The sequence below is a fragment of the Petromyzon marinus genome, chromosome 72, assembly GCF_048934315.1.
Source record: "Petromyzon marinus isolate PM22_M1 ecotype Great Lakes invasive population chromosome 72, UKy_Petmar_22M1.pri1.0, whole genome shotgun sequence".
NCBI lineage: Eukaryota > Metazoa > Chordata > Hyperoartia > Petromyzontiformes > Petromyzontidae > Petromyzon > Petromyzon marinus.
This window is the reverse complement of record NC_133738.1, coordinates 6,404,314-6,428,721: the sequence shown is the minus strand read 5'-3', so window position 1 is coordinate 6,428,721 and position 24,408 is coordinate 6,404,314. Positions and strand designations below refer to the sequence as shown.

The following is a 24,408-nucleotide window of genomic DNA, read 5'->3' as shown; positions in this document are numbered from 1 at the left end:
GTTAAGGCTATACGGGGGTACTTTGTGGGTGGGTGGGTGAGTGAGATTGTGGGTGGGTGAGTGGGTGGGTGAGAGTGTGGGTGGGTGAGGGTGTGGGTGAGTGAGATTGTGGGCGAGTGAGATCGTGGGTGGGTGGGTGAGAGTGTGGGTGGGTGAGAGAGTGGGTGGGTGGGTGAGAGAGTGGGTGGGTGGGTGAGAGAGTGGGAGTGTGGGTGGGTGAGAGAGTGGGTAGGTGGGTGAGAGAGCGGGTGGGTGGGTGAGAGTGTGGGTGGGTGAGAGAGTGGGTGGGTGAGAGAGTGGGTGGGTGAGAGAGTGGGTGGGTGGGTGAGAGAGTGAGTGAGTGGGTGAGAGAGTGGATGGGTGGGTGAGAGTGTGGGTGTGTGGGTGGGTGAGAGGGTGAGTGGGAGTGTGGGTGAGAGTGTGGGTGGGTGAGAGTGTGGGTGGGTGAGAGTGTGGGTGCGTGAGAGTGTGGGTGGGTGAGAGTGTGGGTGAGTGAGTGAGTGAGAGTGTGGGTGAGTGAGAGTGTGGGTGAGAGGGTGAGTGAGTGTGGGTGAGAGGGTGAGTGAGTGTAGGTGAGAGGGTGAGTGAGTGGGTGTGTGAGTGGGTGAGTGAGTGGGTGTGTGAGTGGGTGTGTGAGTGGGTGTGTGAGTGTGTGGGTGAGTGGGTGGGTGAGAGTGTGGGTGAGTGGGTGGGTGAGTGTGGGTGAGTGGGTCGGTGAGTGAGTGGGTGAGAGTGTGGGTGAGTGAGTGAGAGTGTGGGTGAGTGTGGGTGGGTGTGGGTGGGTGGGTGAGTGAGTGGGTGTGTGAGTGAGTGGGTGTGTGAGTGAGAGTGTGGGTGAGAGGGTGAGTGAGTGGGTGAGTGAGTGAGTGGGTGAGTGAGAGTGTGGGTGAGTGAGTGGGTGAGTGGCCACCCACTCTCTCATGTGTCAGTGCCTGTCGCCTTCATTGGTGCTGCTCGCTAACAGCACTTGCCCCCACAGCCTGCTAGAGGCCACACGGGGACCTTTGTCTTGTTGGTGTAACTCTCTGACCCCCGTGTCCCCCTGACATCTGTGACACAGCGCTTCACAGATTTTCGGATTGTTACTGCTGCTGCATTCTAAATGTTAGACTATGATACTGTGAGATTTTATACGAAATATAGAATTTTAAACTATATATTGCAATTATAATTGTCTTTTTCACCGTATGAAAGTTAATCCCATACAAAGAAGTATTTTTTTTTAAGATTTATAATTTTAACTCTGCGCTACTGTACATGAAATAAACGAGTTAAAGAATTTCAGTGGGCCAATCAAAACGCCTCGTTCCAGACGCGCGCGAGCTGACCTTGGTCCGCTCCACCAATGAGAGCACGCGTCTCATTGTGGAACCTCCCCCCCCAACTTCCCCTGGAGTCAGCTCAACGTCCAATCACAGGCCTCCTTATCCTGGGTCTATTTACAATCGACCAATGAGAGCGCGCGTCTCATCGTGGACCCCCTTCCCCCCCACCACTCTCCTCCATGCCCATATTAGGAGTGAGCGAGGCAGAGTCCCCTCGGCGTCCAATCACAGGCCTTGTATCGTCCGGGTCTCTTCACGATCGACCAATGGCGCGCGTCTCATCGTGTCCACCTGCCCCTTGCCGCCACGCCCACGTCTATATAAGGAGCGAGGGGGCGTTACCTCGGCGTTCAATCACAAAACCTCTTTATCGTCTTATTCTTGGTTCTATCGGTAAAGTCAGGTAGAAAATAAAACTACATTTATTTTTATTTCATTACATTTTATTATCTTTTATTTGTATTTTCTATCTACGTGGTTTTACCGAAAGAACCAAAAATATAAATTCCTGCATTCACCAAAGTTTTAAGTAAATCTCTTATAATCTTCACTGACCAATGGGAAGCGCGCGTCTTATCGTCGACACACCTCCCCTTTGTCGCCCCGCCCACATCTATATAAGGAGCGAGGCAGAGGTCAAGCCGGCCTCGTCGACCAATCACAGGCCTTGTGGATATCATCCGGGTCGCTTCACATCCGACCAATGGGAGCGCGCGTCACATCGTTGACACCTCCCCTCGGCCCGCCCTTCCCACGTCTATATAAGGAGCGAGGTCGAGTCACCTCGGCGTCCAATTACAAAACTCGTATCATCTTCACTGACCAATGGGAGTGCGCGTCTCATCGTGGACACACCCACTTCCACCGCCCCGCCCACGTCTCTACATAAGGAGCGAGGTGGAGGTTGAAGCCGCCACGGCGTCCAATCACAGACCTCGTATTATCCGGATCGCTTCACAAGCGACCAATGGGAACGCACGTTGCATCGTAGACCCCCCCTCCGCCGTCCCGCCCATGTCTATATAAGGAGCGATGTGGAGTTACCTCGGCGTTCCAATCCAATCACAAACCTCTTATCATCTTCACTGACCAATGGGTGTGCGCGCGTCTCATCGTGGACACACCCTCACACCACCGCCCCGCCCACGTCTATATAAGGAGCGAGGTGGAGGTTGAACGCCGCCATTGCTCCGCTATCGCGCGCCCTTGACGCAGTTGTCCTGAGGGAGGAAACATTTTTAAAAAATCCCCCCCCTAAAACCATTAGACGGCTGTTGTCGATTACGCCCTTTGTCGTCGTTTTGTTAATAACAATAAACAAACAATCGCCGTGAAGATGTCCGCGTTGGCTGTGATGCGCGGCCTGGCGGGCCTCAGACGCCCCCTGACGCGATCGGTCTCCTCGCTGCCCGCGGAGCACGCGATTGGTGGAGCGGTGAGTCACGTGGGGGGGGTAACGATGTGGTAACGTGAGGTGGGGGTGATGGTAGCGATGTGGTAACGTGGGGGTGATGGTAACGATGTGGTAACGATGTGGTAACGTGGGGGTGATGGTAACGATGTGGTAACGTGAGGGTGATGGTAACGATGTGGTAACGTGGGGTGGAGGGTAACGTGGGGGTAACGTGGGGGTGATGGTAACGATGTGGTAACGATGTGGTAACGTGGGGGTGATGGTAACGATGTGGTAACGTGAGGTTGGGGTGATGGTAACGATTTGGTAACGATGTGGTAACGTGGGGGTGATGGTAATGATGTGGTAACGATGTGGTAACGTGGGGGTGATGGTAACGATGTGCTAACGTGGGGGTGATGGTAACGATGTGGTAACGATGGGGTGGGGGGTAACGATGTGGTAGGGGGAGGGGGGGTGAGGTAACGAGGGGGGTAACGTGGGGAGTCACGAAGGTGGTGAAGAGGTCACTGAAGGTCACGGAGGTGAACCGGTGGTGTGTTGGTGATGGTGGTGGTGAGTGGGTGATGGTGGTGGTGTGTGGGTGATGGTGGTGGTGTGTGGGTGATGGTGGTGGTGTGTGGGTGATGGTGGTGGTGTGTGGGTGATGGTGGTGGTGTGTGGGTGATGGTGGTGGTGTGTGGGTGATGGTGGTGTGGGGTGATGGTGGTGGTGTGTGGGTGATGGTGGTGGTGTGTGGGTGATGGTGGTGGTGTGTGGGTGATGGTGGTGGTGTGTGGGTGATGGTGGTGGTGTGTGGGTGATGGTGGTGGTGTGTGGCTGATGTTGGTGGTGTATGGGTGATGGTGGTGAGTGGGTGGTGGTGGTGAGTCGGTGGTGGTGGTGGTGAGTGAGTGGGTGATGGTGATGGTGGTGAGTGGGTGATGGTGGTGGTGGCGAGTGGGTGATGGTGGTGGTGTGTGGGTGATGGTGGGGGGTGATGGTGGTGAGTGGGTGATGGTGGTGGTGTGGGGGTGATGGTGGTGAGTGGTGGTGTGTGGGTGATGGTGGGGGGTGATGGTGGTATGTGGTGGTGTGTGGGTGATGGTGGTGGTGTTTGGGTGATGGTGGGGAGTGATGGTGGTGAGTGGTAGTGCGTTGCTAGGTTAATGCGCTGACTTTGGTGCCAGTGCGTGTCACTTGTTTCACTGTGTGTGTCACTCTGTGCGTTTGTGTCACACTGTGTCACTGTATATCGTCACACAGTTGGCACAGTAGGGGGCACAGCTGGTGCATCTGCCAGTCATCTCAGTCAACCCATGGCACTTTCTGGGTCTGTCCCGTCACCACCTCCTGCACCTAGCCTGGCACAACAGTCAACCCATGGCACTTGCTGGGTCTGTCCCGTCACCACCTCCTGCACCTAGCCTGGCACGGTGCGAAGCCGTTCAACATGCACAGAGACCCATATACTTATCACACAGACCCATAGACTCACCACAGAGAGACCCTTAGACTCATCACACACAGACCCATAGACTCATCACACACAGACCCATAGACTCATCACACACAGACCCATAGACTCATCACACACAGACCCATAGACTCATCACAGACCCATAGACTCACCACAGAGAGACCCTTAGACTCATCACACAAAGACCCATAGACTCATCACACACAGACCCATAGACTCATCGCACACAGACCCATAGACTCATCACACACAGACATAGACTCACCACGCAGAGACCCATCGACTCACCACACACAGACCCATAGACTCACCACGCAGAGACCCATAGACTCATCACACACTGACCTATAGACATCATGCACAGACCCATAGACTCACCACCCACAGAGGCCCATTGACTCATCACACAGAGACCCATAGACTCACCACACACAGACCCATAGACTCACCACACAGACCCATAGACTCACCACACACAGACCCATAGACTCAACACGCAGAGACCCATATTCATCACACACAGACCTATAGACCCACCACACACAGATCCATACACTCACCACACACAGACCCATAGACTCGCCACACAGAGACCCAAAGATTCATCACACACAGACCCATAGACTCACCACGCAGACACCCATAGACTCACCACACAGAGATCCATAGACTCACCACACAGAGACCCATAGACTCATCACACAGAGACCCATAGACTCACCACACAGAGACCCATAGACTCACCACGCAAAGACCAATGGACTCATCACACAGACACCCATAGACTCATCACACAGAGACCCATAGACTCAGCACACACTGACCCATAGACTCATCACACAGAGACCCATAGACTCTGCACACACTGACCCATAGACTCATCACACACAGACCCATAGACTCACCACGCAGACACCCATAGACTCATCACACAGAGACCCATAGACTCACCACACAGAGACCCATAGACTCACCACGCAAAGACCAATGGACTCATCACACAGACACCCATAGACTCATCACACAGAGACCCATAGACTCAGCACACACTGACCCATAGACTCATCACACAGAGACCCATAGACTCTGCACACACTGACCCATAGACTCATCACACACAGACCCATAGACTCACCACACACAGACACCCATAGACTCACCACACACAGACCCATAGACTCATCACACAGAGACCCATAGACTCATCACACAGAGACCCATAGACTCACCACGCAGACACCCATAGACTCATCACACACTGACACCCATAGACTCACCACACACAGACCCATAGACTCACCACACACAGACCCATAGACTCATCACACACAGACCCATATACTCGCCACACACAGACCCATAGACTCGCCACACACAGACCCACAGACTCATCACACACTGACCCATAGACTCGCCATGTACAGACCCATAGACTCATCACACACAGACCCAGACTCATCACACACTTACCCATAGACTCACCACACAGAGACCCATAGACTCACCACACAGAGATACCCATAGACTCACCACACACAGACCCATAGACTCACCACGCAGAGACCCATACTCATCACACACTGACCCATAGACTCACCACACACTGACCCATAGACTCACCACACAGAGACCCATAGACTCACCACACAGAGACCCATAGACTCACCACACAGAGATACCCATAGACTCACCACACACAGACCCATAGACTCACCACGCAGAGACCCATACTCATCACACATAGACCCATAGACTCATCACACACTGACCCATAGACTCACCACACAGAGACCCATAGACTCACCACACAGAGACCCATAGACTCACCACACAGAGACCCATAGAATCGCCACACAGAGAGCCATAAACTCACCAAGCAGAGACCCGTAGACTCACCACAAACAGACCCATAGACTCAACACACACTGACCCATAGACTCACCACAAACAGACCCATAGACTCAACACACACTGACCCATAGACTCGCCACACAGACCCATAGATTCATCACACACAGACCCATAGACTCATCACACACTGACCCATAGACTCACCACACAGAGACCCATAGATTTACCACACACAGACCCATAGATTTATCACACACAGACCCATAGATTAATCACACACAGACCCATAGACTCACCATGCAGAGACCCATTGACTCATCACACACAGACCCATAGATTCACCACACACAGACCCATAGACTCACCACACAGAGACCCATAGACTCACCACGCAGAGACCCATTGACTCATCACGCAGAGACCCATAGACTCGCCACACACAGACCCATAGATTAATCACACACAGACCCATAGATTAATCACACACAGACCCATAGACTCATCACACACAGACCCATAGACTCATCACACAGACCTATAGACCCACCACACAGACCCATAGACTCACCACACACACCTATAGACTCGTCACACACAGATTCATAGACTCGTCACACACAGAGACCCATAGACTCACCAAGCAGATACCCATAGACTCACCAAGCAGAGACCCATTGACTCATCAAGCACAGACCCATAGACTCATCACACAGACACCCATAGACTCATCACACACTGACCTATAAACCCACCACACAGACCCATAGACTCACCACACACACCTATAGACTCGTCACACACAGACCCATAGACTCGTCACACACAGAGACCCATAGACTCACCAAGCAGATACCCATAGACTCACCAAGCAGAGACCCATTGACTCATCAAGCACAGACCCATAGACTCATCACACAGACACCCATAGACTCATCACACACTGACCTATAAACCCACCACACAGACCCATAGACTCACCACACACACCTATAGACTCGTCACACACAGACCCATAGACTCATCACACAGACCCAGACCCATAGACTCATCACACAGAGACCCATAGACTCATCACACACATAGACTCATCACACAGAGACTGGCGTAGATTTAGATTGAAAACTCATTTATTTAGAACAGTTTTTTGTGCTTAGTTTGTTGTCTTCACCCTGCAACTCCGACTAACACGGATGGCTACGTACGGTGCGAAATAAGTTCAAGACACACCACACACACACAAGCAACGATAGACCAATCATTTTCGAAGATAACCCAAGCGTGTGAGTGTTTAGCTCCTGCCGTGAATTTCAACGTGACCACGGTCGTATCGGCCGCTTGCTAATGCTGTCATTTGCGTCAGCCAGGTCACTTAAGGTGGCTAGGAGATGTTAACTACCTCGCCCGGTATACGGCAGGTCGTCGGTGCGACCCTGACCCTGACGATGCCCTCTGCTGCTGTATATCTCGAGTTCAGAATCGGCGTCACCGCAGCGTTTTAAGAGTATACGGCCGCTGCTGCTGCTGCCGCCGCCGCCGCCATGACGGCTTCTCGCACAATGATATCAGCCGCTCGGCCGGGCTGCCATCGTCTGCGGCGGCCGGCTTCACTTGGGGCGGCTCGGAGTTGTTCACGACCTCGCCCGGTGTACGGGGGGGGGGGGGGTCGGGCGTTCGATCCCGACCCTGACGTGATGCCTGCTCCTGTTTATCTGAAGCCTGCGTCTCTCTCTCGCTGTCTCTGTCTCTCGCTCTCTCTCTCGCTCTCTGCTCCGTGTGCGGTGGTCACTGCGTGGCGTCCTCTGACCTTTTCCCCCCTCCACATTTGGTGGCCGCTGCTTGTCAATTTCCACGCGACGGCGGTGTTTGTGATGGCTCGGGCTCGCTTCTCACCACACAACGTGGCTCGGCGGGGCCTCTCTCACCCCCCTTGAGTTGAGTTTGTCGTTACTATCATCCGAGGCCGCTTTGCAGGTCTTACCGCGACCGTGGTGGTGTGTGGCGGACCCCGCACACTTGGCCCGGTCCCTCCTTGGGTGGTTTCCCCCCCGGGGTGTTTGAACGTCTCAACGCGCCACTCCTGTGCGCCCTGTTGGTGGTGTTCCTCCTCCTCGTCGTCGTTGTGTAGCACTGCGACGGGCCACTGCAGGGCCAGGTCTTGTTCAGCAGCGGCTCATTGGAGGTTGTGAGTGGGTGGGTGAGAGAGTGTGTATGGGTGGGTATGTGGGTGAGTGAGAGTGTGGGTGAGAGAGTGTGGCTGAGTGAGAGTGTGTGGCTGTGTGTGGGTGAGTGAGAGTGTGTGTGGGTGGATGAGAGTGTGGGTGAGTGAGAGTGTGTGAGAGTGTGGGTGTGTATGGGTGGGTGTGTGGCTGTGTGAAACTGTGGGTGTGTGTGTGGATGAGAGTGTGGCTGAGTGAGAGTGTGGCTGAGTGAGAGTGTGGCTGAGTGAGAGTGTGGATGGCTGAGTGAGAGTGTGGGTGAGAGTGAGTGTGTGTGTGGCTGGGTGAGAGAGTGGGTGTGTGTGGCTGGCTGTGTGTGTCTGTGGCTGGCTGTGTGTGTGAGTGAGAGTGTGTGTGGCTGAGTGTGCGCTCTAAAAAAATCCCTATGTCTGTTCCACCCCTCTCCCTCCCTCCCCGGGTTTCGCAGGGGACGGTGATCGGGCTGGGAGCGATGGCAGCCACGCTGCTGATCCCCAGCTGCTGGGTGCTGTGCCACATGGAGTACTACAAGAAGCGGGAGTGAGACGCATTAACGAGGACGGACGAGGAGGAGGAGGAGGAGGGAGACGCGGGTGAGGAGAGATGGAGACCCCCGGGGGGGAGGCGAAGAGGAGATGGACAAATCCCCTACCAGCCACTCGCCCCGGCTTGCATCCACACTCGCAACCACGCGCACAACCGCTGGTCCACCCACCCGCTCGTCCACCCGCCCGCTCGCTCGTCCACCCACCCACCCGCTCGTCCACCCACCCGCTCGTCCACCCAATCGGCAACACTCGCTGATCAAATGAAACCTCAGGCTCGCTCGCCTGCCCCGCATACTCGCCTGCACGCACGAACGCTCACCCACACGCTCACCCACACGCTCACCCACACGCTCACCCACACGCTCACACAGGAACGCTCACCCGCACTGTGTTCCATTGCCCGTTGGCGTGCGATGTGAATAAATCAACGCTCTTTGTGAGCATCCTCCCACCTCAGGAGAGTGCGTTGAGTCTCGATGGGGTTTATGGGGAACCTTTAACATTGAAGTCTGTGGGAGGATTTAACATTGAAGTCTGTGGGAGGATTTAACATTGAAGTCTGTGGGAGACTTTAACATTGAAGTCTGTGGGAGACTTTATTATTGAAGTCTGTGGGAGGATTTAACATTGAAGTCTAAGGGAGACTTTAACATTGAAGTCTAAGGGAGACTTTAACATTGAAGTCTGTGGAAGACTTTAACATTGAAGTCTATGGTAGACTTTAACATTGAAGTCTATGGGAGGATTTAACACTGAAGTCTATGGGAGACTTTAACATTGAAGTCTGTGAGAGACTTTAACATTGAAGTCTATGGGAGACTTTAACATTGAAGTCTATGGGAGACTTTAACATTGAAGTCTGTGAGAGACTTTAACATTGAAGTCTATGGGAGACTTTAACATTGAAGTCTGTGGGAGGATTTAACATTGAAGTCTATGGTGAGACTTTAACATTGAAGTCTATGGGAGACTTTAACATTGAAGTCTATGGGAGACTTTAACATTGAAGTCTGTGGGAGGATTTAACATTGAAGTCTATGGAAGACTTTAACATTGAAGTCTGTGGGAGGATTTAACATTGAATTCTATGGGAGACTTTAACATTGAAGTCTATGGGAGGATTTAACATTGAAGTCTATGGGAGACTTTAACATTGAAGTCTATGGGAGACTTTAACATTGAAGTCTATGGGAGACTTTAACATTGAAGTCTATGGGAGACTTTAACATTGAAGTCTATGGGAGACTTTAACATTGTAGTCTGTGGGAGACTTTAACATTGAAGTCTGTGGGAGGATTTAACATTGAAGTCTATGGGAGACTTTAACATTGAAGTCTATGGGAGACTTTAACAGTGAAGTCTATGGGAAGACTTTAACATTGAAGTCTATGGGAGGATTTAACATTGAAGTCTGTGGGAGACTTTAACATTGAAGTCTGTGGGAGACTTCAACATTGAAGTCTGTGGGAGAATTTAACATTGAAGTCTGTGGGAGACTTTATTATTGAAGTCTATGGGAGCCTTTAACATTGGAGTCTATGGGAGACTTTAACATTGAAGTATATGGGGAGACTTTAACATTGAAGTCTATGGGAGACTTTAACATTGAAGTCTATGGGAGGATTTAACATTGAAGTATATGGGAAGACTTTAACATTGAAGTCTATGGGAGACTTTAACATTGTAGTCTATGGGAGACTTTAACATTGAAGTCTATGGGAGCCTTTAACATTGAAGTCTGTGGGAGACTTTAACATTGAAGTCTATGGGGAGACTTTAACATTGAAGTCTATGGGAGCCTTTAACATTGAAGTCTATGGGAGACTTTAACATTGAAGTCTATGGGAGACTTTAACATTGAAGTCTGTGGGAGACTTTAACATTGAAGTCTATGGGAGACTTTAACATTGATGTCTATGGGACGATTTGATAGATGAACTTTCTGAGACTGCCTCAAAAGGGCCTCGTGAAACGTTGGACACCCACGATTCCTGACTCTTTATACCCCTACACATCCTACATCCTATAGAGTTAGTAGTATCTACTGACCCTATATACCCCTACACATCGTACATCCTATAGAGTTAGTAGTATCTACTGACTCTCTATACCCCTACACATCCTACATCCTATAGAGTTAGTAGTATCTACTGACCCTATATACCCCTACACATCCTATAGAGTTAGTAGTATCTACTGACCCTATATACCCCTACACATCCTACATACTATAGAGTTAGTAGTATCTACTGACTCTATATACCCCTACACATCCTACATCCTATAGAGTTAGTATCTACTGACCCTATATACCCCTACACATCCTACATACTATAGAGTTAGTAGTATCTACTGACTCTATATACCCCTACACATCCTACATCCTATAGAGTTAGTAGTATCTACTGACTCTATATACCCCTACACAACCTACATCCTATAGAGTTAGTAGTATCTACTGACTCTATATACCCCTACACATCCTATAGAGTTAGTAGTATCTACTGACCTACACATCCTACATCCTATAGAGTTAGTAGTATCTATTGACCCTATATACCCCTACACATCCTACATCCTATAGAGTTAGTAGTATCTACTGACCCTATATACCCCTACACATCTTAGATACTATGGAGTTAGTAGTATCTACTGACTCTATATACCCCTACACATCCTACATACTATAGAGTTAGTAGTATCTACTGACTCTATATACCCCTACACATCCTATAGAGTTAGTAGTATCTACTGACTCTATATACCCCTACACATACTATAGAGTTAGTAGTATCTACTGACTTTATATACCCCTACACATCCTTCATACTATAGATTTAGTAGTATCGACTGACTCTATATACCCCTACACATCCTACATGCTACAGAGTTAGTAGTATCTACTGACTCTATATACCCCTACACATCCTACATGCTACAGAGTTAGTAGTATCTACTGACTCTCTATACCCCTACACATCCTACATACTATAGAGTTAGTAGTATCTATTGACCCTATATACCCCTACACATCCTACATCCTATAGAGTTAGTAGTATCTACTGACCCTATATACCCCTACACATCCTAGATACTATAGAGTTAGTAGTATCTACTGACTCTATATACCCCTACACATCCTACATACTATAGAGTTAGTAGTATCTACTGACTCTATATACCCCTACACATCCTATAGAGTTAGTAGTATCTACTGACTCTCTATACCCCTACACATCCTATAGAGTTAGTAGTATCTACTGACTATACCCCTACACATTCTATAGAGTTAGTAGTATCTACTGACTCTATACCCCTACACATCCTATAGAGTTAGTAGTATCTACTGACTATACCCCTACACATCCTACATACTATAGAGTTAGTAGTATCTACTGACTCTCTATACCCCTACACATCCTATAGAGTTAGTAGTATCTACTGACTCTATATACCCCTACACATCCTACATCCTATAGAGTTAGTAGTATCTACTGACTCTCTATACCCCTACACATCCTATAGAGTTAATAGTATCTACTGACTCTATATACCCCTACACATCCTACATCCTATAGAGTTAGTAGTATCTACTGACTCTATACCCCTACACATCCTATAGAGTTAGTAGTATCTACTGACTATACCCCTACACATCCTACATACTATAGAGTTAGTAGTATCTACTGACCCTATATACCCCTACACATCCTATAGAGTTAGTAGTATCTACTGACTCTCTATACCCCTACACATCATACATGCTATAGAGTTAGTAGTATCTACTGACCCTATATACCCCTACACATCCTACATACTATAGAGTTAGTAGTATCTACTGACTCTATATACCCCTACACAACCTACATCCTATAGAGTTAGTAGTATCTACTGACTATACCCCTACACATCCTATAGAGTTAGTAGTATCTACTGACTCTCTATACCCCTACACATTCTATAGAGTTAGTATCTACTGACTTTATACCCCTACACATCCTACATCCTATAGAGTTAGTAGTATCTACTGACTATACCCCTACACATCCTACATACTATAGAGTTAGTAGTATCTACTGACTCTCTATACCCCTACACATCCTATAGAGTTAGTAGTATCTACTGACTCTATATACCCCTACACATCCTATAGAGTTAGTAGTATCTACTGACTCTATATACCCCTACACATACTATAGAGTTAGTAGTATCTACTGACTTTATATACCCCTACACATCCTTCATACTATAGATTTAGTAGTATCTACTGACTCTATATACCCCTACACATCCTACATGCTACAGAGTTAGTAGTATCTACTGACTCTATATACCCCTACACATCCTACATGCTACAGAGTTAATAGTATCTACTGACTCTCTATACCCCTACACATCCTACATACTATAGAGTTAGTAGTATCTATTGACCCTATATACCCCTACACATCCTACATCCTATAGAGTTAGTAGTATCTACTGACCCTATATACCCCTACACATCCTAGATACTATAGAGTTAGTAGTATCTACTGACTCTATATACCCCTACACATCCTACATACTATAGAGTTAGTAGTATCTACTGACTCTATATACCCCTACACATCCTATAGAGTTAGTAGTATCTACTGACTCTCTATACCCCTACACATCCTATAGAGTTAGTAGTATCTACTGACTATACCCCTACACATTCTATAGAGTTAGTAGTATCTACTGACTTTATACCTCTACACATCCTACATCCTATAGAGTTAGTAGTATCTACTGACTATACCCCTACACATCCTACATACTATAGAGTTAGTAGTATCTACTGACTCTCTATACCCCTACACATCCTATAGAGTTAGTAGTATCTACTGACTCTATATACCCCTACACATCCTACATCCTATAGAGTTAGTAGTATCTACTGACTCTCTATACCCCTACACATCCTATAGAGTTAATAGTATCTACTGACTCTATATACCCCTACACATCCTACATCCTATAGAGTTAGTAGTATCTACTGACTCTATACCCCTACACATCCTATAGAGTTAGTAGTATCTACTGACTATACCCCTACACATCCTACATACTATAGAGTTAGTAGTATCTACTGACTCTCTATACCCCTACACATCCTATAGAGTTAGTAGTATCTACTGACTCTATATACCCCTACACATCCTACATCCTATAGAGTTAGTAGTATCTACTGACTCTATATACCCCTACACATCCTATAGAGTTAGTAGTATCTACTGACTATATACCCCTACACAACCTACATCCTATAGAGTTAGTAGTATCTACTGACTCTCTATACCCCTACACATCCTATAGAGTTAGTAGTATCTACTGACTCTCTATACCCCTACACATTCTATAGAGTTAGTAGTATCTACTGACTTTATACCCCTACACATCTTACATCCTATAGAGTTAGTAGTATCTACTGACTATACCCCTACACATCCTACATACTATAGAGTTAGTAGTATCTACTGACCCTATATACCCCTACACATCCTATAGAGTTAGTAGTATCTACTGACTCTCTATACCCCTACACATCCTACATGCTATAGAGTTAGTAGTATCTACTGACCCTATATACCCCTACACATCCTACATACTATAGAGTTAGTAGTATCTACTGACTCTATATACCCCTACACAACCTACATCCTATAGAGTTAGTAGTATCTACTGACTCTCTATACCCCTACACATCCTATAGAGTTAGTAGTATCTACTGACTATACCCCTACACATTCTATAGAGCTAGTAGTATCTACTGACTTTATACCCCTACACATCCTACATCCTATAGAGTTAGTAGTATCTACTGACTATACCCCTACACATCCTACATACTATAGAGTTAGTAGTATCTACTGACTCTCTATACCCCTACACATCCTATAGAGTTAGTAGTATCTACTGACTCTATATACCCCTACACATCCTACATCCTATAGAGTAAGTAGTATCTACTGACTCTCTATACCCCTACACATCCTATAGAGTTAGTAGTATCTACTGACTCTATATACCCCTACACAACCTACATCCTATAGAGTTAGTAGTATCTACTGACTCTCTATACCCCTACACATCCTATAGAGTTAGTAGTATCTACTGACCCTCTATACCCCTACACATTCTATAGAGTTAGTAGTATCTACTGACTTTATACCCCTACACATCCTACATCCTATAGAGTTAGTAGTATCTACTGACTATACCCCTACACATCCTACATACTATAGAGTTAGTAGTATCTACTGACTATACCCCTACACATCCTACATACTATAGAGTTAGTAGTATCTACTGACCCTATATACCCCTACACATCCTATAGAGTTAGTAGTATCTACTGACTCTCTATACCCCTACACATCCTATAGAGTTAGTAGTATCTACTGACTATACCCCTACACATCCTACATACTATAGAGTTAGTAGTATCTACTGACTATACCCCTACACATCCTACATGCTATAGAGTTAGTAGTATCTACTGACCCTATATACCCCTACACATCCTACATACTATAGAGTTAGTAGTATCTACTGACTCTATATACCCCTACACAACCTACATCCTATAGAGTTAGTAGTATCTACTGACTCTATATACCCCTACACATACTATAGAGTTAGTAGTATCTACTGACTCTATACCCCTACACATCCTATAGAGTTAGTAGTATCTACTGACTATACCCCTACACATCCTACATACTATAGAGTTAGTAGTATCTACTGACTCTCTATACCCCTACACATCCTATAGAGTTAGTAGTATCTACTGACTCTATATACCCCTACACATCCTACATCCTATAGAGTTAGTAGTATCTACTGACTCTATATACCCCTACACATCCTATAGAGTTAGTAGTATCTACTGACTATATACCCCTATACAACCTACATCCTATAGAGTTAGTAGTATCTACTGACTCTCTATACCCCTACACATCCTATAGAGTTAGTAGTATCTACTGACTCTCTATACCCCTACACATTCTATAGAGTTAGTAGTATCTACTGACTTTATACCCCTACACATCCTACATCCTATAGAGTTAGTAGTATCTACTGACTATACCCCTACACATCCTACATACTATAGAGTTAGTAGTATCTACTGACCCTATATACCCCTACACATCCTATAGAGTTAGTAGTATCTACTGACTCTCTATACCCCTACACATCCTACATGCTATAGAGTTAGTAGTATCTACTGACCCTATATACCCCTACACATCCTACATACTATAGAGTTAGTAGTATCTACTGACTCTATATACCCCTACACAACCTACATCCTATAGAGTTAGTAGTATCTACTGACTCTCTATACCCCTACACATCCTATAGAGTTAGTAGTATCTACTGACTCTCTATACCCCTATACATTCTATAGAGTTAGTAGTATCTACTGACTTTATACCCCTACACATCCTACATCCTATAGAGTTAGTAGTATCTACTGACTATACCCCTACACATCCTACATACTTTAGAGTTAGTAGTATCTACTGACTCTCTATACCCCTACACATCCTATAGAGTTAGTAGTATCTACTGACTCTATATACCCCTACACATCCTACATCCTATAGAGTAAGTAGTATCTACTGACTCTCTATACCCCTACACATCCTATAGAGTTAGTAGTATCTACTGACTCTATATACCCCTACACAACCTACATCCTATAGAGTTAGTAGTATCTACTGACTCTCTATACCCCTACACATCCTATAGAGTTAGTAGTATCTACTGACTCTCTATACCCCTACACATTCTATAGAGTTAGTAGTATCTACTGACTTTATACCCCTACACATCCTACATCCTATAGAGTTAGTAGTATCTACTGACTATACCCTTACACATCCTACATACTATAGAGTTAGTAGTATCTACTGACTATACCCCTACACATCCTACATACTATAGAGTTAGTAGTATCTACTGACCCTATATACCCCTACACATCCTATAGAGTTAGTAGTATCTACTGACTCTCTATACCCCTATACATCCTACATGCTATAGAGTTAGTACTATCTACTGACCCTATATACCCCTACACATCCTACATACTATAGAGTTAGTAGTATCTACTGACTCTATATACCCCTACACAGCCTACATCCTATAGAGTTAGTAGTATCTACTGACTCTATATACCCCTACACATACTATAGAGTTAGTAGTATCTACTGACTTTATATACCCCTACACATCCTTCATACTATAGATTTAGTAGTATCTACTGACTCTATATACCCCTACACATCCTACATGCTACAGAGTTAGTAGTATCTACTGACTCTATATACCCCTGAACATCCTACATGCTACAGAGTTAGTAGTATCTACTGACTCTCTATACCCCTACACATCCTACATACTATAGAGTTAGTAGTATCTATTGACCCTATATACCCCTACACATCCTACATCCTATAGAGTTAGTAGTATCTACTGACCCTATATACCCCTACACATCCTAGATACTATAGAGTTAGTAGTATCTACTGACTCTATATACCCCTACACATCCTACATACTATAGAGTTAGTAGTATCTACTGACTCTATATACCCCTACACATCCTATAGAGTTAGTAGTATCTACTGACTCTCTATACCCCTACACATCCTATAGAGTTAGTAGTATCTACTGACTATACCCCTACACATTCTATAGAGTTAGTAGTATCTACTGACTTTATACCTCTACACATCCTACATCCTATAGAGTTAGTAGTATCTACTGACTATACCCCTACACATCCTACATACTATAGAGTTAGTAGTATCTACTGACTCTCTATACCCCTACACATCCTATAGAGTTAGTAGTATCTACTGACTCTATATACCCCTACACATCCTATAGAGTTAATAGTATCTACTGACTCTATATACCCCTACACATCCTACATCCTATAGAGTTAGTAGTATCTACTGACTCTATACCCCTACACATCCTATAGAGTTAGTAGTATCTACTGACTATACCCCTACACATCCTACATACTATAGAGTTAGTAGTATCTACTGACTCTCTATACCCCTACACATCCTATAGAGTTAGTAGTATCTACTGACTCTATATACCCCTACACATCCTACATCCTATAGAGTTAGTAGTATCTACTGACTCTATATACCCCTACACATCCTATAGAGTTAGTAGTATCTACTGACTATATACCCCTACACAACCTACATCCTATAGAGTTAGTAGTATCTACTGACTCTCTATACCCCTACACATCCTATAGAGTTAGTAGTATCTACTGACTCTCTATACCCCTACACATTCTATAGAGTTAGTAGTATCTACTGACTTTATACCCCTACACATCCTACATCCTATAGAGTTAGTAGTATCTACTGACTATACCCCTACACATCCTACATACTATAGATTTAGTAGTATCTACTGACCCTATATACCCCTACACATCCTATAGAGTTAGTAGTATCTACTGACTCTCTATACCCCTACACATCCTACATGCTATAGAGTTAGTAGTATCTACTGACCCTATATACCCCTACACATCCTACATACTATAGAGTTAGTAGTATCTACTGACTCTATATACCCCTACACAACCTACATCCTATAGAGTTAGTAGTATCTACTGACTCTCTATACCCCTACACATCCTATAGAGTTAGTAGTATCTACTGACTCTCTATACCCCTACACATTCTATAGAGTTAGTAGTATCTACTGACTTTATACCCCTACACATCCTACATCCTATAGAGTTAGTAGTATCTACTGACTATACCCCTACACATCCTACATACTATAGAGTTAGTAGTATCTACTGACTCTATACCCCTACACATCCTATAGAGTTAGTAGTATCTACTGACTCTCTATACCCCTACACATTCTATAGAGTTAGTAGTATCTACTGACTTTATACCCCTACACATCCTACATCCTATAGAGTTAGTAGTATCTACTGACTATACCCCTACACATCCTACATACTATAGAGTTAGTAGTATCTACTGACCCTATATACCCCTACACATCCTATAGAGTTAGTAGTATCTACTGACTCTCTATACCCCTACACATCCTACATGCTATAGAGTTAGTAGTATCTACTGACCCTATATACCCCTACACATCCTACATACTATAGAGTTAGTAGTATCTACTGACTCTATATACCCCTACACATCCTACATCCTATAGAGTTAGTAGTATCTACTGACTCTCTATACCCCTACACATCCTACATACTATAGAGTTAGTAGTATCTACTGACTCTATACCCCTACACATCCTACATCCTATAGAGTTAGTAGTATCTACTGACTCTATACCCCTACACATCCTACATCCTATAGAGTTAGTAGTATCTACTGACTCTATACCTCTACACATCCTACATCCTATAGAGTTAGTAGTATCTACTGACTCTATACCCCTACACATCCTACATCCTATAGAGTTAGTAGTATCTACTGACTCTATATACCCCTACACATCCTACATGCTATAGAGGTAGTACTATCTACTGACTCTATATACCCCTACACATCCTATAGAGTTAGTAGTATCTACTGACCTACACATCCTACATCCTATAGAGTTAGTAGTATCTACTGACTCTCTATACCCCTACACATCCTATAGAGTTAGTAGTATCTACTGACTCTATATACCCCTACACATACTATAGAGTTAGTAGTATCTACTGACTCTCTATACCCCTACACAACCTACATGCTATAGAGTTAGTAGTATCTACTGACTCTCTATACCCCTACACATCCTACATCCTATAGAGTTAGTAGTATCTACTGACTCTCTATACCCCTACACATCCTACATCCTATAGAGTTAGTAATATCTACTGACTATACCCCTACACAGCCTACATACTATAGAGTTAGTAGTATCTACTGACCCTATATACCCCTACAAATCCTACATACTATAGAGTTAGTAGTATCTACTGACTCTATATACCCCTACACATCCTATAGAGTTAGTAGTATCTACTGACTCTATATACCCCTACACATCCTACATCCTATAGAGTTAGTAGTATCTACTGACTCTATATACCCCTACACATCCTATAGAGTTAGTAGTATCTACTGACTCTATATACCCCTACACATCCTACATCCTATAGAGTTAGTAGTATCTACTGACTTTATACCCCTACACATCCTACATCCTATAGAGTTAGTAGTATCTACTGACTATACCCCTACACATCCTACATACTATAGAGTTAGTAGTATCTACTGACCCTATATACCCCTACACATCCTATAGAGTTAGTAGTATCTACTGACTCTCTATACCCCTACACATCCTATAGAGTTAGTAGTATCTACTGACTCTCTATACCCCTACACATCCTACATCCTATAGAGTTAGTAGTATCTACTGACTATACCCCTACACATCCTACATACTATAGAGTTAGTAGTATCTACTGACCCTATATACCCCTACACATCCTATAGAGTTAGTAGTATCTCCTGACTCTCTATACCCCTACACATCCTATAGAGTTAGTAGTATCTACTGACTCTCTATACCCCTACACATCCTACATGCTATAGAGTTAGTAGTATCTACTGACCCTATATACCCCTACACATCCTACATACTATAGAGTTAGTAGTATCTACTGACTCTATATACCCCTACACATCCTACATCCTATAGAGTTAGTAGTATCTACTGACTCTCTATACCCCTACACATCCTACATACTATAGAGTTAGTAGTATCTACTGACTCTATACCCCTACACATCCTACATCCTATAGAGTTAGTAGTATCTACTGACTCTATACCCCTACACATCCTACATCCTATAGAGTTAGTAGTATCTACTGACTCTATACCTCTACACATCCTACATCCTATAGAGTTAGTAGTATCTACTGACTCTATACCCCTACACATCCTACATCCTATAGAGTTAGTAGTATCTACTGACTCTATATACCCCTACACATCCTACATGCTATAGAGGTAGTACTATCTACTGACTCTATATACCCCTACACATCCTATAGAGTTAGTAGTATCTACTGACCTACACATCCTACATCCTATAGAGTTAGTAGTATCTACTGACTCTCTATACCCCTACACATCCTATAGAGTTAGTAGTATCTACTGACTCTATATACCCCTACACAACCTACATGCTATAGAGTTAGTAGTATCTACTGACTCTCTATACCCCTACACATCCTATATACTATAGAGTTAGTAGTATCTACTGACCCTATATACCCCTACACATCCTACATCCTATAGAGTTAGTAGTATCTACTGCCCCTATATGCCCCTACACATCCTACATACTATAGAGTTAGTAGTATCTACTGACTCTCTATACCCCTACACATCCTATATACTATAGAGTTAGTAGTATCTACTGACCCTATATACACCTACACATCCTACATCCTATAGAGTTAGTAGTATCTACTGACCCTATATACCCCTACACATCCTACATACTATAGAGTTAGTAGTATCTACTGACTATACCCCTACACATCCTACATCCTATAGAGTTAGTAGTATCTACTGACTCTATATACCCCTACCCATCCTACATGCTACAGAGTAACACAGCAGCTCACAGTTCTTGCCGGTCTTCATCCGAAGCGAGCTGGCCCATCACATGATAACAGCTCAACCCAATGGCTTAGATCATCATCACCACTAACACCACGTGGACGTTCGCAGCAGCAGCAGCAGTGAAATACTCAGAGGACCCGGAGAAAAATCCACACGACCACGCGGAGGGAGAGAGAGAGAGAGAGACGCAGACTCCAAATACACAGCATCAGCAGCAGGAGGCTTCGTCAGGGTCCGGGATCGAACCCACGACCTCCCGTATTACCAGGCGAGGTAGTCAACATTTCCCTAGCCACCGTGACACACACAGAGACCCATAGACTCTCACAGAGACCCATAAACTCACACGTGGAGCGAGAGAGAGAGAGACGCAGACTCCACATAGCAGTAGGCGTTGTCAGGGTCCAGGATAGAACCCACGATCTCCTTTATACCAGGCGAGGTATTCAACATCTCCATAGCCACCGTGACACACAGAGACCCATAGGCTCTCACAGAGACCCATAAACTCACACGTGGAGCGAGAGAGAGAGAGACGCAGACTCCACATAGCAGTAGGTGTTGTCAGGGTCCAGGATATAACCCACAATCTCCTTTATACCAGGCGAGGTAGTCAACATCTCCCTAGCCACCGTGACACACACAGAGACCCATAGGCTCTCACAGAGACCCATAAACTCGCACGTGGAGCGAGAGAGAGAGATGCAGACTCCACATAGCAGTAGGTGTTGTCAGGGTCCAGGATATAACCCACGATCTCCTTTATACCAGGCGAGGTAGTCAACATCTCCTTAGCCACCGTGACACACACAGAGACCCATAGGCTCTCACAGAGACCCATAAACTCACACGTGGAGCGAGAGAGAGAGAGACGCAGACTCCACATAGCAGTAGGTGTTGTCAGGGTCCAGGATATAACCCACAATCTCCTTTATACTAGGCGAGGTATTCAACATCTCCCTAGCCACCGTGACACACACAGAGACCCATAGGCTCTCACAGAGACCCATAAACTCACACGTGGAGCGAGAGAGAGAAACGCAGACTCCACATAGCAGTAGGTGTTGTCAGGGTCCAGGATATAACCCACGATCTCCTTTATACCAGGCGAGGTAGTCAACATCTCCTTAGCCACCGTGACACACACAGAGACCCATAGGCTCTCACAGAGACCCATAAACTCACACGTGGAGCGAGAGAGAGATGCAGACTCCACATAGCAGTAGGCATTGTCAGGGTTCAGGATAGAACCCACGACCTCCCGTATACCAGGCGAGGTATTCAACATCTCACCGGGGTAGGGAGAGACCCACGACCTCCTGCGTACCAGGCGAGGTCGTCAACATCTCACCGGGGTAGGGAGAGACCCACGACCTCCTGCGTACCAGGCGAGGTCGTCAACATCTCACCGGGGTAGGGAGAGACCCACGACCTCCTGCGTACCAGGCGAGGTCGTCAACATCTCACCGGGGTAGGGAGAGACCCACGACCTCCTGCGCACCAGGCGAGGTCGTCAACATCTCACCGGGGTAGGGAGAGACCCACGACCTCCTGCGTGCCAGGCGAGGTAGTCAACATCTCACCGGGGTAGGGAGAGACCCACGACCTCCTGCGCACCAGGCGAGGTCGTCAACATCTCACCGGGGTAGGGAGAGACCCACGACCTCCTGCGCACCGGGCGAGGTCGTCAACATCTCACCGGGGTAGGGAGAGACCCACGACCTCCTGCGCACCGGGCGAGGTCGTCAACATCTCCCCTGGCCCGCCGGCGGTGGCAGCTTGGTGAGCAGCGCCGTGACCCCACGATGCGTCGTAGGTGGAGGCCCATCCTCCTCATCCTCCTCATCCTCGTCATCCTCGTCGCCATCGTCGTTGGTGGCGGCGGCGGCGGCGGCGTTGTTGATGGCGGCGGTGGCGTTGTTGATGGCGGTGGCGTCGTCGGCGGCGGCTTTGGCGGCGTCACCGGCGAGGCCTCCCCCGGCGCCGGTGCCGGCGAGGCCTCCCCCGGCGTGGCCGCGGCCGACGGCCTCGAAGTGCCGGGCGATGTCCAGCAGGGAGCGGTTTTTGGTCTCGGGCAGCCAGCGGTGGACGAGGACGGCGGCCAGGAGGCAGTCGGCGGAGAAGAGGAGGAAGCAGAAGGGGCCCAGCGACTCCTGGGTGGGGTGGGCGGGGGAGGGGGGGGAGATGGGAGGGTGGTGGAGGGAGTGGGGGGGCGGGAGATCTCTCCGCTGCTGGATGGTGGAGCCACACAGGTCCGTGTGGTGGACTCGTCTCTGTGCGAGTCTGTGTGGGGTCTCTGTGTGAGTCTGTGGGTTTCTGTGTGAGTCTGTGGGGTCTCTGTGTGAGTCTGTGGGTCTCTGTATGAGTCTGTGTGTGTGTGTGAGTCTGTGGGTCTCTGTGTGAGTCTGTGGGGTCTCTGTGTGAGTCTGTGGGGCCTCTGTGTGAGTCTGTGGGTCTCTGTGTGAGTCTCTGGGTCTCTGTGTGAGTCTGTGTGGGGTCTCTGTGCGAGTCTCTGGGTCTCTGTGTGAGTCTGTGGGATCTCTGTGTGAGTCTGTGGGGTCTGTGTGAGTCTGTGGGGTCTCTGTGTGAGTCTGTGGGTCTCTGTGTGAGTCTGTGGGGTCTCTGTGTGAGTCTGTGGGGTCTCTGTGTGTGAGTTTGTGGGTCTCTGTGTGTGAGTTTGTGGGTCTCTGTGTGAGCCTGTGGGTCTCTGTGTGAGCTGTGGGTCTCTGTGGGTCTCTGTGTGAGTCTGTGGGGTTTCTATGTGAGTCTGTGGGTCTCTGTGTGAGCTGTGGGTCTCTGTGGGTCTCTGTGTGAGTCTGTGGGTCTCTGTGTGAGTCTGTGTGAGTCTGTGGGGTCTCTGTGTGAGTCTGTGGGTCTCTGTGTGAGTCTGCGGGGTCTCTGTGTGAGTCTGTGGGGTCTCTGTGTGAGTCTGTGGGGTATC

General features: G+C 46.6%; 1 protein-coding gene across 7 annotated transcripts in view; it reads right to left on the bottom strand.

Annotated features, from left to right (window-relative positions):
- Positions 1-7,154: 7,154 nt before the first annotated feature.
- Positions 7,155-24,408, bottom strand: part of LOC116938358 (solute carrier family 2, facilitated glucose transporter member 9-like) — a 47,945-nt gene continuing 30,691 nt past the window's right edge. For 2 of the 7 annotated variants that reach the window (XM_076055718.1, XM_076055717.1), the window contains exon 6: positions 7,155-23,620. In XM_076055718.1, the coding sequence (XP_075911833.1) occupies positions 23,213-23,620 (408 nt within the window). In that variant the 3' untranslated portion in view covers positions 7,155-23,212. The remainder of the gene's footprint in view (positions 23,621-24,408) is intronic. The other 5 variants (XR_012930571.1, XR_012930573.1, XR_012930575.1 and 2 more) reach the window with 5 other exon arrangements.